General features: G+C 35.9%; 1 protein-coding gene across 2 annotated transcripts in view; it reads right to left on the reverse strand.

Moving 5' to 3' along the window:
* Window positions 1-13,912, reverse strand: part of THOC1 (THO complex subunit 1) — a 43,475-nt gene that overhangs the window by 12,667 nt on the left and 16,896 nt on the right. For both annotated transcript variants that reach the window (XM_031439095.2, XM_031439094.2), the window contains exons 9-11: window positions 12,312-12,385; window positions 10,701-10,809; window positions 9,427-9,558 (exon numbers count right to left, since the gene is read on the reverse strand). In XM_031439095.2, the coding sequence (XP_031294955.1) occupies window positions 9,427-9,558; window positions 10,701-10,809; window positions 12,312-12,385 (315 nt within the window). The remainder of the gene's footprint in view (window positions 1-9,426; window positions 9,559-10,700; window positions 10,810-12,311; window positions 12,386-13,912) is intronic.

Here is a 13,912-nt window from a genome sequence, read left to right on the forward strand (position 1 = left end):
TACAGTTTCTTTGTTCTAGTTCATTAATTTGTGCTATTATTATTATTTACTTCTCTCTTGAGGTTTATTCTGTATCTTTTCTAGCTTCTTGAATTCTCAATTCGTGTCACTCTTAAATTTTTCATTATTGCATTTAAAGTGGTAATTTTCTCTTTACCTCTCACCTTATTTGTAACCCATACACCTGACATAAAATACTTAACAATTTGCTATATAACAAACCTTTGTAACAAACTTAGAATTTCCACCGTGATTTCCTCTTTAATTCCTGGAGAATGCTTTTTATGTTTCCATATATTTACCTCTTTTTAAACTATCCCTTTTATAATTCTAATTTAATTGCACTGTAGCCAGAGAATGTTCTGCATGACAGGGCATCTTTCAAATCTGCTGATCCTTTATGACCTAGTACACAGTCGAATTTTATGAATGTACCACATGTACTCAAGAAGAACAAATTAGCTCTATTTGTTGTGTTCAAGTTTCCAAATATACTACATCAAGATTATTTTTATTGTGCAAATCTTAATCACATACTTATTAATTTTGGTCTGCTTGATCCATCAGTAACTCAAGCTTATAATTTTTAATTGTTCAAATCTTCCATATACTTACTAATCTTCAGTCTGCTTGACCCATCAGTTTTTGATGAAGGTACTTTAAAATATCCCACTATAATTGTGGATCTGCCAGCTTCTGATAAATGTACAAGTTTCTGCTTAATATATTTTAAGAATAAACTGTTAAGTGCATGTAAGGTCATGGTATCTTCATGATTATCTTCCGGGTGGCTTCTGCTTTTTGCCTGAAATTAATTTGGTATTCATGTAGCTTTCTTCTTGTTGGTATTCACCCGGAATGTCTCTTTCCATCCTAATATTGCGACCTCCTTGATTCTCCATGGTTGCAAATTATGTGCTCCATATTCCATTGGTTAGATTTCTCACGTTCTTTCTTTCCCACATAAATTTTAAGCTTATTAGGTCTACTTTTTCTTCCTTCTTAATGCAAACTGATGGAATTACAAAGTTTAGTTACGCACTGCAAGGACACTGGGAAGGGGAAGGGTCTAAGATGCAAAGCTCTTTAAAAGGAAGCTGCTGCTCCCTGGGAGAGAGAGACACCAATAACAACCTGGTGCACAGGAAGCCAAGAGCATCCGTGCAAATGTGAATCTGTTTTACTCCTGAGCCTTTCTACTTGCCTCATCTGAGCTGGTTTAGAATGTTTCCTTGGAATAATAGTGCTTCTATAAAATCTCCAGTTTCCCTAATAATTTCTAATAAAAATAATCTATCCACTTTAATATTAATAATTTAATCATTTTGCCTGTTGATTGAGTTACTCTCATTTTTTCCTTTTTTAAGTGAAAACCCACTGAATTGTGTGCAGGGAGCACAGGTGTGGGCAGTAGTCTTTTTGATGCAACAGCAGTATGACTGCAGGAGTTACATATTCCTCAGTAAAAGGAATGAGTATATTGTGCACAACTCTGATTAATTGTGTATCGTGAGACATTTTTAGAAGAGTATAAAATCTCTCAAGTGTACAATTCTTTCCTCACTTATTTTAAGGCACCATTGAGTTCTTATATAGTCCTGGAGAGCTGCTAAGACCCTCCTCAATTAAGAAATCATGCCAAAACTCCAAATACTTTAAATGTATCTATCTTCTTCCCAGACTGGGAGAAAACACAGGTTCCCCAGTCATTCTGTTTACTAAGAGAGCCATGATTTAAACTTTCAATCTTCATAAATGAAACACATGCTAAATTAGGGTTTAGAGGATGAAACTGTAAAATGGTTTTCTACCAGGCACAGCTGCCTTCCCATATAACCTTTTCAGCTGAATTATAAAAGATCTGGTTTCTGAGACGAATATATAAACAACTGTACAAAAACTAAATCACAAGTATAAATAGTATTCCTACTTACTAATAATTTTTTAAAACTTCCTTTCAAAAGGAGGTTCTTAAAAAAATGGAAAACCTAATTTTAGTTTAAGAATCTCAGTGTCCCTGCTGAGTTACAAGACGAAGATGTGCTCACAGCCAAGCAGGAGATGCTGCGTCTCAGCCCTTTTTCTTTAGCAGAAAGGTAACTTAAAGGTACAGTCACGGATTGAAAGCCTTTAGGAAACCCTTTTGTACTAATACTTTTAAGGAAAATTAGAGGATTTTAATATTGCCCACTAAAATAAATACCCAAAATTTAAATTTTGATCCCACTTCCCTTAAAATTTAACATAAAACATACTATTTTTTAGTAAATCAGGATTTTTCTGCCTTCAAAAGCCTAAATTAAATGGAACTTCCTAAACAACAGAGATTAGGTTGTTTCCTATACTAATACTTAGGATTATTTAAACATAAACATGGGTGAACAATAAGTTAAATTGTGATTATTATCATAGCCAATATCTACATACTGGTTTTCATAAACCTCAGGCAACACTAAAAATTATGTGATTCTACAGAGCACGCCTATGCTAACTGGTAAAGTTTCAATAATCTATTTTCCTGAAGAAACTTCTAAAGAAATTAAAATTCAGATATGGAAAAAAAGAAAAAGTACCTAACAACACTATACAATTCCTATGTATTTTTGACCTAAGTCTCTTTGACTGTATATAAAAACATTCGTTCTTTATAATGCTCAAATTAAGATGGTGAAACCAATTAATGTACTTTTAAACATGTTAAAATTGTTTTAAAAGAAGTTTTAAAACTTGAAATAAATAATACTGTTATTAAATATATTGCTTGATACAGTAAAACAAGTAGAAAGTACATTTGAAGTTACTAAACACTTAACATATAATAGAGGGAACCTGATCAACTCAGAGAAACAAAATTAAGTCTGGGTTTGGGGTCTGTTCCCAAAGGCAGTGAAAGGTCCTTTGCCCTCTGTATGTTCTGTCCAGATGGCAGAAATTACTGCTCTTGTCAAGAGCATTTTCTTCTCAGATGTCTGTCAACATTGGTAAGTGTACTAAGTTCTCCATGTTTTTGTGTTAAATCGTGACTACGTAGCGTTGTGAACTGAAATGAGAGCTCTCATCGCTAGGAGAGCTAACATTTTTAATGGTCCTTCTGCTATAGCTATTATTAACTTTTTGGTTTGTTTTGGGGGGGAGGTAATTAGGTCTATTTATTATCAGGTTTCTGCTTTTTTTTTTTAAATGGTGGTACTGGAGGTTGAACCCATGACCTCATGCATGCTAAGCACACATGCTACCACAGAGCTACACCCACTGCCCCCCAGCTATGATTAACTTCTATTATTCTGGCTAATAACAGCACTGTCGGCCACTTCTCATTGTACCTCTGCTCCTATCTTTATCTTACCAATTAACTCCTCTGCCAATTCTTTTACTTCGCCCTTCTTCAGAATTAGGTTCCAAATCCAGAGCCTACACTGGCAGGGTAAATTTTTTTTTTTTTTGACTATATCTTTATTTTTTCCTAAGTGGCTGCTTGGCAGCACCAAGTTATTTACTCTCTTATCTTGCTTGCATAAGCATGGCTTGACTCACACAGAGGGGATTCTAAAAATAATAATGATGACTATGCTCTAAACTTTCCTTACGTTCAATGACATCTTCAGAGCTGTCCACAGAGTACAAGAGTGTCACAAAAAGAAGGCAGCTCATGCCTCCCATCTTGAGGACCATTTCAGGTTGATTTTATTCATGTAAAAAGTGTCAATCATATAAAAAGTTTCAGTAACTGCATCTGCCTTTTCGAATGGTGGAAGCATATCCATATGCTAAAACTAACATGCGTGTCAGCAGAAGACTTCAAACAAATTGCAGTTTGTAAAACCCTAAAGATTCATCAATGCCTTCATGCCACAGGACTGAGATTCAGCAGAGACAGTCAAGCATCAAAAGAGAATTCTGAAAAATAAACTAACCCCAGAGTCTGTATATAATTCAACTAAAGTGGCTAGACACATTGCCTACAGTTCATATGACAGTGAGATCTACAGTAAACAGAAGACTTGGTCTCTCTCCTAATGCAACATTAACGACAGGCCAGCTGAGTTTCTGTTACTTCCCCAGTGGCCACCCAAAAGACAACGCTGCCGTGCCAGATAATGCTGTGTTAGATTATTTCCAAGCCCAGATCAAGTCTGTCAAATCATTCTAATCAAAGCTGAGAGAAACCCTACCAGTTGATCCAGATGGTGTCAAGACAGAAAACCTAATAACTGATTTACATCAAGGTTCCCCAGTGGAAAACACTGCTCTGATCTTGCTGAGAACTGCTAAGTGCTTACATGATTTTTAAAGTGTAAGGCTTTCCATCTTGGATTTATAAGAAAATGTCAATCTCACCCGTTTAACGGCTTTTTGCTATTAACTTCTTTTTCTCTAGGGGCAAAGAGATCAATGATCTAAATTTCAGATCATGGTGACAGCCTCTAGGAACCTCATGGCACAGTCTTGGAACTCTCTGAAGGGCTGGCTCTTTCTCTGGTTGCGAGGAAAACGCAAGCTGTGTTCCAGGGTTGTGCAAAAGCCTCCCAGACCTGTTTAATGGGGGTCCCATAAGAAACAACTGGTGAAACTAAAGAAAATCACAGGGAAGTGGTTAGTCTGCCTATTTGTCTATAGGAGGGTCTTACTTCTGACTTCATTTGTTCTAACTAGGCTGTTGTACGTCTCATAAAAGAGCAGGCCTGTCTCTCCCTTCACTACATGAAGACTCAGCATTGGCTGCCTCTCAAATGGATACATAAAGTACAAAAAAAATTTAAGGCAGAACCACTATATTGATAGCTTGTCTCTGCCAAAAACTTTTGTATTTAAAGTGACCCAAAGTTCTTATTTGAGAGCTCTTCACACCACGCAGAGACTGGGAAGAACTGTTACTTCTCTTCTCTTTATGAACAGGAACGGCCTAATGACCACACTGGGATCAACAATGCATGGCCATGGGGCAACCACTCTGACGCCTGCTGGCTCCGGAGTATCCCCCGGATCTCCTTCACTTGGTCGTTGAGTCTAAACTGTAATTGGAAGGAACAGGTAACCCTGAAGCCCACACCTAGTTATTGGCACTATACTCTTTTCTGTGAAAACTCAAGATGCAAAACTTCATTCCTTTAACCATCATATTACCACTCATGGTACTTTAAAAACACTGTTTTAAAACACTGGTTCTGGGGGGAAGGTATAGCTCAAGTGGTAGAGCACATGCTTAGATCAGCATGCACAAGGTCCTGGGTTCAATCCCCAGCACCTCCATTAAAAAATATAAATAAATAAATAAACCTAATTAGGCCCCCCCCCACCCAAAACATATAAAATGTTGGTTCTACTTGTACCTGCTACATAGTACTGAGGAAGAAATTCCTCTAATACAGTGCTCTTCACATGGTATGAAAAACTGGACAATTAGAGGTGAAATCCTCCCTTAAAATTTCTGAGTACGATCCTGGACTAAACTTAAGGAACAGGTATTCCCTCCCCATCCCCCCCAGTACAGATGTCTCAGTACTACCTACACTGAGCAACTGACATCCCTGCATTATGCTGCTATGCTAACAAGGGACCCGTACTGTTGGAAACTAGTGTTTACAGTCATAACCTAGGCAGCACAAAAAGGTGGTCCCTGAAAATTAGTGTCACTTTTTTCCAAGGGGAAACTTCCATCTTTAAGAAAGAAGGTATGATAACTTAGAAAAACATCCTTTATATTTACAGAACCTGTGCCTCCCTGAGGTTGCCATATGATTGGCCTGTCTCTAACTATAAAGCTTTTATCATCCTTGCAACATCTCCTGACTTTCGTAAGGAAAAGTTTGACCACATTCATGTAAGCAAAACAGAATGCTTCTGGGCAATGACATTCCCACCAGCTAGGGCTGCATGCTCTGAGTGCCGAAAGACCTAACTTTGTAACAAGACTGCTCCGCTAAACCTGCTCACCACTGAAATGACAGGCTATAGAATAATGCTCCAAATAATTATATGACTTTAGATTTCACTTAAGCTAGCCCTCACTGGCAAGAAATGTATCCCTGAAAAATCAGAGCGTTTCTGTCACTTATCAAATCTACAACCAGAAGTAAGCTGGAAAGTAACATCAGACTGGAATGTTCTTGTATGGGATGATGGCTCTTTCAGAAATCCTGGGATTTAAAACATCATGTAAGGTATTACAGAGATGCTGGAAGGCCTCTCTCGGTGGAGCAGTAAAACTTGTAAAACGGTGCTACAGGTAATGCATTACAAATATTTTCACTTGGATACTGAGTGGTAAACACTGGAAACACACAGGAAAATATGGAGACTGCACAAGAAGTGTTCTCATACAGGTTGAAATTTAAGATAAAGTTGCTGCTTAAGAGGCAACTTAAGAGGGAAATGAAGATGCAAAACATCATGTGCCTTAAATTCTCTGTTACAATTCTTTGTGCCTTTTTCTTTCCCACATGGTAAAGTTTTAAGCTTCTAAAAGCTACTTTCACCTCTCTCAAAACATTACCTAATGAATTCCAGTGCTTAGCCCTAAAAGCTCATGCCGCCTGCACTGCTGGAAAGAAAGCTCAGTCAGTAGAGGAGACACGATTCAGGGAGCCAGTTCTGATAAAGTGGTGAAAGGAGACCGACACAAAGGCACTGATCTGACACTCCAACGTGGAGATGTCTCTGAAAATGTATAATCCTGCTGCTACATACAATTAAAATATCCTTGGAAATGTCGAATGTCCAAAAAACCCTTTTAAGACATCCGGAGTTTGTCATGTCCTGGGAAATGTGACTCTAACTCCTAAACATATATCACTCTTACTGGTTGTTGTATTGTTTTAAACTTTTTTGCCCTGATATTATTTAAATTCACATCTTGGCTTTCTGGAAGGTATATATCTCTGGGAAGGTTCTCTGTTAAGCTAGAAGAGCTTTGGGATTTTCTCCCCTCTTCTACATAGGGTAAAGTAAAGATCTTGAAGTCTCTGTTCAACCAAAGAGTTTTATATATGTTTGTTTTATTTAAATTAATAAATACAGCTGGATTTAAAAAATCCAATCTGATAATCTGTCTTATTAAGTAAATTAAATTCAGCTTATATAATTATTACTGATATATTCAGATTTATTTCTACTCTCTTTTTTTTTCCCTCCCTCCTGCCATCTGTTGGATTTATAAAGTTGTCTACATTCCTTCCTGTCCCCCTTTTCACTCCCTGCCATTTCACTCCCTACAAGTTTTTTCTTTTGGTGGTCTCCCTTTTAGTGTAATAAAGTCTAAAGTTATCCAGCATTCCTTTTCTCCTCCTAAAGATTATAAGAACTGTAGTATATGCCTAAATTACTCATTAAACACGATTTTGCCTCCCATACTGCTATCTAGCTTAAATTCTACATTAAAGTTTTTTTTAAAAAAATCAGTTATTATGACAGTTTTGTTTTCAGTCAATAGTAAATTGAAATATTTTTCAATGTTTGTGCTCACAATTGCTTTCTGTGTTCCACTCCTTTCTTACAGGTTTGGTTTCCTTCTTCCTAAACACCATCCTTTAACAGTTTTTCAAAATGACAGTCCTAGAGTAGTGTGCTTTCCTGGTCTTAGAGTGAAAACATCTTTATTTTATCTACAGTCTTGAGTGCATTTAGCTGGGTATGAGATTCTAGATTGATAGTTATCTTTTTTCTCAGCACTTAAATATTTCTCTGCTGTATTCTGGTATTTATTATTGGTATCTGTTAGAAACCTGTTCCTTTTCAGTATATTTGTCTTTTTCCCCCACTGTGGTGGCTTTTAAGGTTTTCTTTTCATCCCTGCAATTACAGCATAATGTATCAAAGTGTGAATTCATCTTTCTTCATCCTGCTTGGCAGCTGTAGCACACTTTTAACCTAAGAGCTTAGGACTTCCTATAGTCCTTTAGTTTCTCCATCATTCTCTTCCATTTTGTTCTTTGGAAATCCTACTTAGATATATGCTGGAATTTCTCAATCTAACCTCAATGGCTCTTAACAGTTCTTTTATGTTAACAACAACAAAAAAAAATCTGTCTCTGTGCTGTGTTCCGGGTGAACTCATCCCTAGTTCTCATTCTATATCTATACCTATGTTCACTCTATAGTTTAATTCTGTGTGCTGTGCTTTGGTTTCAATGATTATATTTTTCAATTTCAAGACTCCCCATTAGTAGTCATATTAAACTGTCCTATTTCATGTCTGCTGAAATGCTTCAGTTTCACAATTTCTTATTCTCAGTGGATGCTCTATCATCAATTCTTTTTGATTATCCAAAATATATATATTTTAAGTCTTAGCGAAGCTGTGTACCTGAAATAAATACACATATGTCCCAACAGTTGATTTTGCTGGTAATCTTTCTTAGTATTGGATTTTGAAATCTTAATTTGTTAGAGTTTTGAATGCAGGGCTTTTGTTTTGGAATGGTTATTTCTTCTTCTTTCTCGTTGTGTACACCCTTTCCTGTCTATTAGTTTCATATTTTCTTCCTCCTGGGTCCCTGGGCCCAAGTTTGGAAAACAGTCTTATGACGACTTTTTGGAACAGCTGTTTCATGTATTAGGGTATCACGATATCACATATCTGGACATAGAGCAAGCAGAGGACAGAGAGCCCGGCCTTTGTTATCCCTAGACTCACAACTTCCCATGAAACCATAGCCTTTGGCAGAAGATTGGTAATATTTTTCTTACTTTCTTTTCAAAAGTGGGTGAAGTTCCACCCCAGACTCTGGCTTTAAATAATGAATCTGACTCTGGCTCCCGGTCCCACATGGAACACATCTGGTCTGTCACTTGTAGCCAAACCTCTGGGCACCACCATCTGCTTGGGATACAGAGTCCATCAGGCCCAGTGCTTCATTTTCACTTACTATTTGGCGGTTCTGGTCCGTGAAGATAGGTACCTTTTTTCTGGAAGCCCAGGTTTGTCTGTTTGGTTTTCTCTTTTTGTATTTTAACCTGTCATTGCTACATGTTTTGAGCAAAGGGAATGAGCTGAAATGTAAACCCTATGCTCCATCTTGAGTAGAAAATCACGTAATCCCTTAGCACTGTATTTGAACAAAATTCACTTATTAAACTGTACAGGTAAGATTAACAGGGAATTTAAAAACTCCTATTTGTACCCAAATGGCAAACTAATTATAAAATATTTTCATAAGTGCAAATTAAATCTTAACTTGAGGTTCAAACTATATATACTTGAAAGGAAGGTCCATTTATTCTAAAATCAGTCTACAGAACAGATTTCACCTTTGAAATCAAATTAGCCTTACTTTATAAGGAGAAATAAGACTCTCAAACTAACATTTATGTTTTAACCAAAAGTAAAGTAAGAAACTTTTCTACTGTATTTAACCTAAAAGGGTATCAGCTAAACAGAAAAAAATAACCAAACATTTCTTATGCTTAATGAAAAAGAAAGATTTGTACCTTTTCACTTGTTAAAAATTTTGCAAAATACACATGCTCTCCTCCTGTTTTCAATTCTTCCATCTTTTTCCTCGAGGCCTGAGTATCATCTAATTTATAACTCTTAAAAACAGCTAGAACTTCTTCAGAATACTGCAAAATAATAATACCGACTAGTGTTATTTGGTATTGTTGCCCAATCATTTCTTTAGTGCTTTTCTTTATCAAAATACCTAGAATTTATTCCCAGTTAACCATATATGCATACTGTAAGGCACTTTAAATAAGAAAAATTATGATGGCAAAAAATGAGGGTAAATTATTTTGTATGTGACTTCATGGTTACTGTAAAAGTAGCAATAAATGCTCTACTTCTAAAGAAATGTGATTTCTTTTGCAGCCTGTGTAAGGGACAAACAGAAATTAATGTTTTGAGAGTACACAGAAATTTACTAGTGAAATTAGCTGTTTAATCAGTGGTGGAAACTCTCAAGCATTTCTTGTGCTAAAGACTGTGAGCAAGTGAAAAACGATGTCACCCAGCTGTGGGACAATTCTAGGCTACGTCCTACTCACCTCTTAATCTAAATCTGCATGGTTGCCAAAAAGATACTGCATATATAACACAGAAATACACACCACGCTACCTATTAACCTTAGATTTTGATTACAACAAAAAGGACAAGTGACCTTTAAGTAGCCAAGAAAAAGAAATAGAGAATTCTTATATGTAAAAAAAAAAAAAGTGAGCAAACTTTTCCTGTAAAGAATCAGATAGTAAATATTTTAGGTTATATGGCTCATACGGTCTCAGATGCAACTACTCAAGTCAGTTATTACAGCACAAAACCACAGATAATACATAAGTGAGTGTGTGTGCTAAATAACTTTGTTTACAAAAACAGGCAGTAGGCTGGAAGTAGTCCAAGGCCACAGTCTGCAGATTCCTGTTCTAACAGGATAGCTGAAGTAATTTTGTGCAAAGTGAAGGTAGAATGTATTCTACAAAAATTCATCAATTCAGGTTGATTATACACACTATGTACACAAACAAAAAACCTAAACAAACCACCAAGGCTGTAGTTACTTTTAAATCCTCAAGTCACTTATAAGCTACTCTCAAAGTCAGTTGTTTAAATATTAATTCACAACTTAGCTTCTATATATTTTGCAACAGGCATAAAAATGTAATAGCTAAGAATTATACTGAAAAGCACGCTGGACAAGAGTCAAGTTTGGCAGTGCCATTAGCTATAAAATACTGGGCTTTTGGTAGTCTGTGACTAGCAACTCACCTTGAGAAAAGTTTTCCATGAAATCTTCTCATAGCATTGCACAGGGTTCCTAAAATAATCCTGAAGTGACCAGAATTTCCGGTACAGGTTGTAATCAATTGGAATGGAGCTAATAAAATAAATGTTATATTAAGTAAATCATTTAAGTTCTTTTAGAAACATCTAAGTGCTTTAACTCTTCTTGGGTCACAAATCCTTTTAAAAAGCTGGTGAAGCCCATGGCCTCTTTCCCCAGAAAAATATACATTCATAAATATTTATATAAACTTCAATAAATAATTTCAGAGGATTCACAGACCCCCATCCCCTCTTGATCTTCAGTGGTGGAACCCCTGAATTTTGGCTGGATACATTCAGAACTAAAGGCTATGTTTCCCAACCTCTCCTGCAGCTAGATGTGGTCATGTGATTAAATTCTGGCCAATCAGCTGTGAGTGGAAGCCCTATGAGACTTATTTGGGCCATGTTTTACCATTTTCCCTTCCCCCTTTTGCTGGCTAGAATGCAGATGTGATGATGAACCATCCTAGAGACTAGCGGAAAAAGAGCAAACACCAAGGAACAGTGGAACAACAAATCAGAAGGGACACGGGGACCTAGACAATCTCCCTGAAGAGTGCTACTGTATCAGCCCTGAACTGCCTGTCTTCAGACTTTTACAAGAGGAGGAAATCACCTTTCATGTTAAGCTAATGTTAATATAAATCTATGTTAAAAGCCATTGGCATTATATCCTAACTAACACTACATTAAGAAGATTATAAAACAAATACAAATACATTAGGTACATATCAACTTAGTATTTTGAAAATAAGACCTTTCTTCAGTGTTTTATTATGGCATTATTAATTCAACTTCTAATTTGGCTATGTTACAAGTCTACAGTGTCAATACCTATTCTTTTAATCTTTAACTTTACAAGCAATCATTATGCTATAAAATGTTTTAGTTTTTAATTTTAAAACAAACATTTCAGACTTTGTTAACAAAATCCTCTGTATTCTTCCAAATGGCCAATGAAGTCTTGCAGAATTACCCAAATGTCAAAAATGCTTGAGGTACCGACTATTTCACATCCTCACATAGCCACAAAAAATTTTTAACATCACCTCTATAACATTTATTTCATCTGTAAACACAACTGTGTACCACCTTACTCCATTCTTTCCAAATAAACCTTAACAAGGTGAACCCATGGAAGACAGTATCTTTGCTAAGCTTCATATGAATATTTCAAGTAAGACTATAACTTTATATGGGAAACAGGAGTTAGGTTTAGTGATCCACACAGCACCAGGATCTCAAAGCGAAACGGAAGGGAGAAGGGGAGGAGAGCCTAGGTTGCCTGTGGTTGGCTTTTCCAATGTTAGAATACGTATCACGGAGGCGACCTAAACAACAGACTGCCTGCACACAATTTAGAAACCACCTGATACAGCAAATCAGTGATTTAGGATTTATAATTTTAAGTAATATACATGAAAGTTACAAATGAGAGAAATCTATAAGCATGATTTCCTTCTTCTTTATCTACATTCTCACTCTAGTACCTGGTAAATCTTCAAGGTTTTATCTTTGTAAATCAAGAAATCTGAACTTTTAAACACTGACCAAGTTGTTGGAGCTTCATCATCTCCCATTTCACCTTCTTCTACATCCATTCCTTCTTCTCTATCCTCAGTGTGCTGAATTAATAAAAAAAAGGACAAACTTTTATAAAGCAGTTGTCAGGCAGAAGAGAATTCTATGTGACAAGGAGCTGAGAATTCAAGAGCTGTATGACAGTAATATACGACAGTCATGAAGACATAGTGCAAAGTTTTAAACTAGTACTTCTCCAAACATAGTCATTAGGGTCTCTCTGGGAATAAATAGTCTACAGCAAGTTATGGTTTGGAAATACAGCAAACAATGACCTTTCAGAAAAGTGAGAAGATTATTAGTACCCTAAAGAACCACAATAAATAACTCGTGAATTTAAGTAGTTTTTGTCCCCAGCTTTAAATTGACCCTGAAAATCCCCCCCAACCCCTACACATAACACTTATTATCTGGGAACACTTTAGGATATGCTGGGTGTTCAGCTCCATATTGAAAAATTCAAAATAGCAAGTTCACATAGCATAGTCTAAGAAGTACCTAAAAAATACATAAAGGTAAAAGATTAAAGGTGAGTGACAGAATTTGAAAAATCTTATGCAAAGTCACTATCCTTTCCAAACTGATGATGAGTAATTTTAAGGAATAAATTAAATAAAGCAATCTGATTAATTTACAGTGAGATATCAGTTACATCCAATTAATAACATTTTAAACTTAAAACTTGCTCCTAAATGAAGAGAAGGTGCTGAATGCCCCCAAATTTGCCAACTCTGGACTGTCTTCTGGATATATTATAAATAATCTTTAAAAATAAAGTTGGTTTTGCCAATGTCCTTTTGAAAACCAATGGGCAAATGATGGATTATTTAACAAATGGTTCTGAGATAACTGTCTCACCGTTTGGGAAAAATATAACTCAACTTATTCCAAATTTCAACATTCCTGCTGGGTTAAAGATTTAAAAGAAAAAAATAAGATCATAAAAGCACCAGAAGATGAAGAGAATTATATACTCTCTTTTGTTGTTGTTGTTAAATTTTATTTTTTCATTTTTGTGGGGGAGTTAGTTAGGTTTATTTATTTATTTTTTAATGGAGTACTAAGGATTGAACCCAGGACCTTGTACCTGCTAAGCAGGCACTCTACCATGGAGCTATAACCTTCCTCCCCCCGGGAATTGTATACTTTTGTGGAGTGGAAGCTTTCAGTATGACACAAGGCCGGCAACACTAAAACAAAAGGTCAACAAATGTTAATATTACTATATCCAAATTTAACAGTTCTATACAGCAAACTCTATAAAGTTACAAGAAAAACTATAAACTGAGGGAAAAAATACATCAACATACTGTAGGTAACAAATTAATATTATTCCATACAATGAGTTTCTACACATTAATAAAAAAGACACTTCAATAGTAAAATGGGGAAATTGTACAAACAGGCAATTCTCTTTCTCATTGTTTCTAATTGTTCTGAAGAAAAATAAATTCCAACAAACATACAGTAAGTTCCTTGACTTCATTAGTAGCCAAGGAAATGTAAGTTAATGCAAATAAGACTTACTTTTCAAGCATATTATCAATTAAGCAAAGATTTTTAAAAACTGA

The sequence above is a fragment of the Camelus dromedarius genome, chromosome 32 (assembly GCF_036321535.1).
Source record: "Camelus dromedarius isolate mCamDro1 chromosome 32, mCamDro1.pat, whole genome shotgun sequence".
Taxonomy (NCBI): domain Eukaryota; kingdom Metazoa; phylum Chordata; class Mammalia; order Artiodactyla; family Camelidae; genus Camelus; species Camelus dromedarius.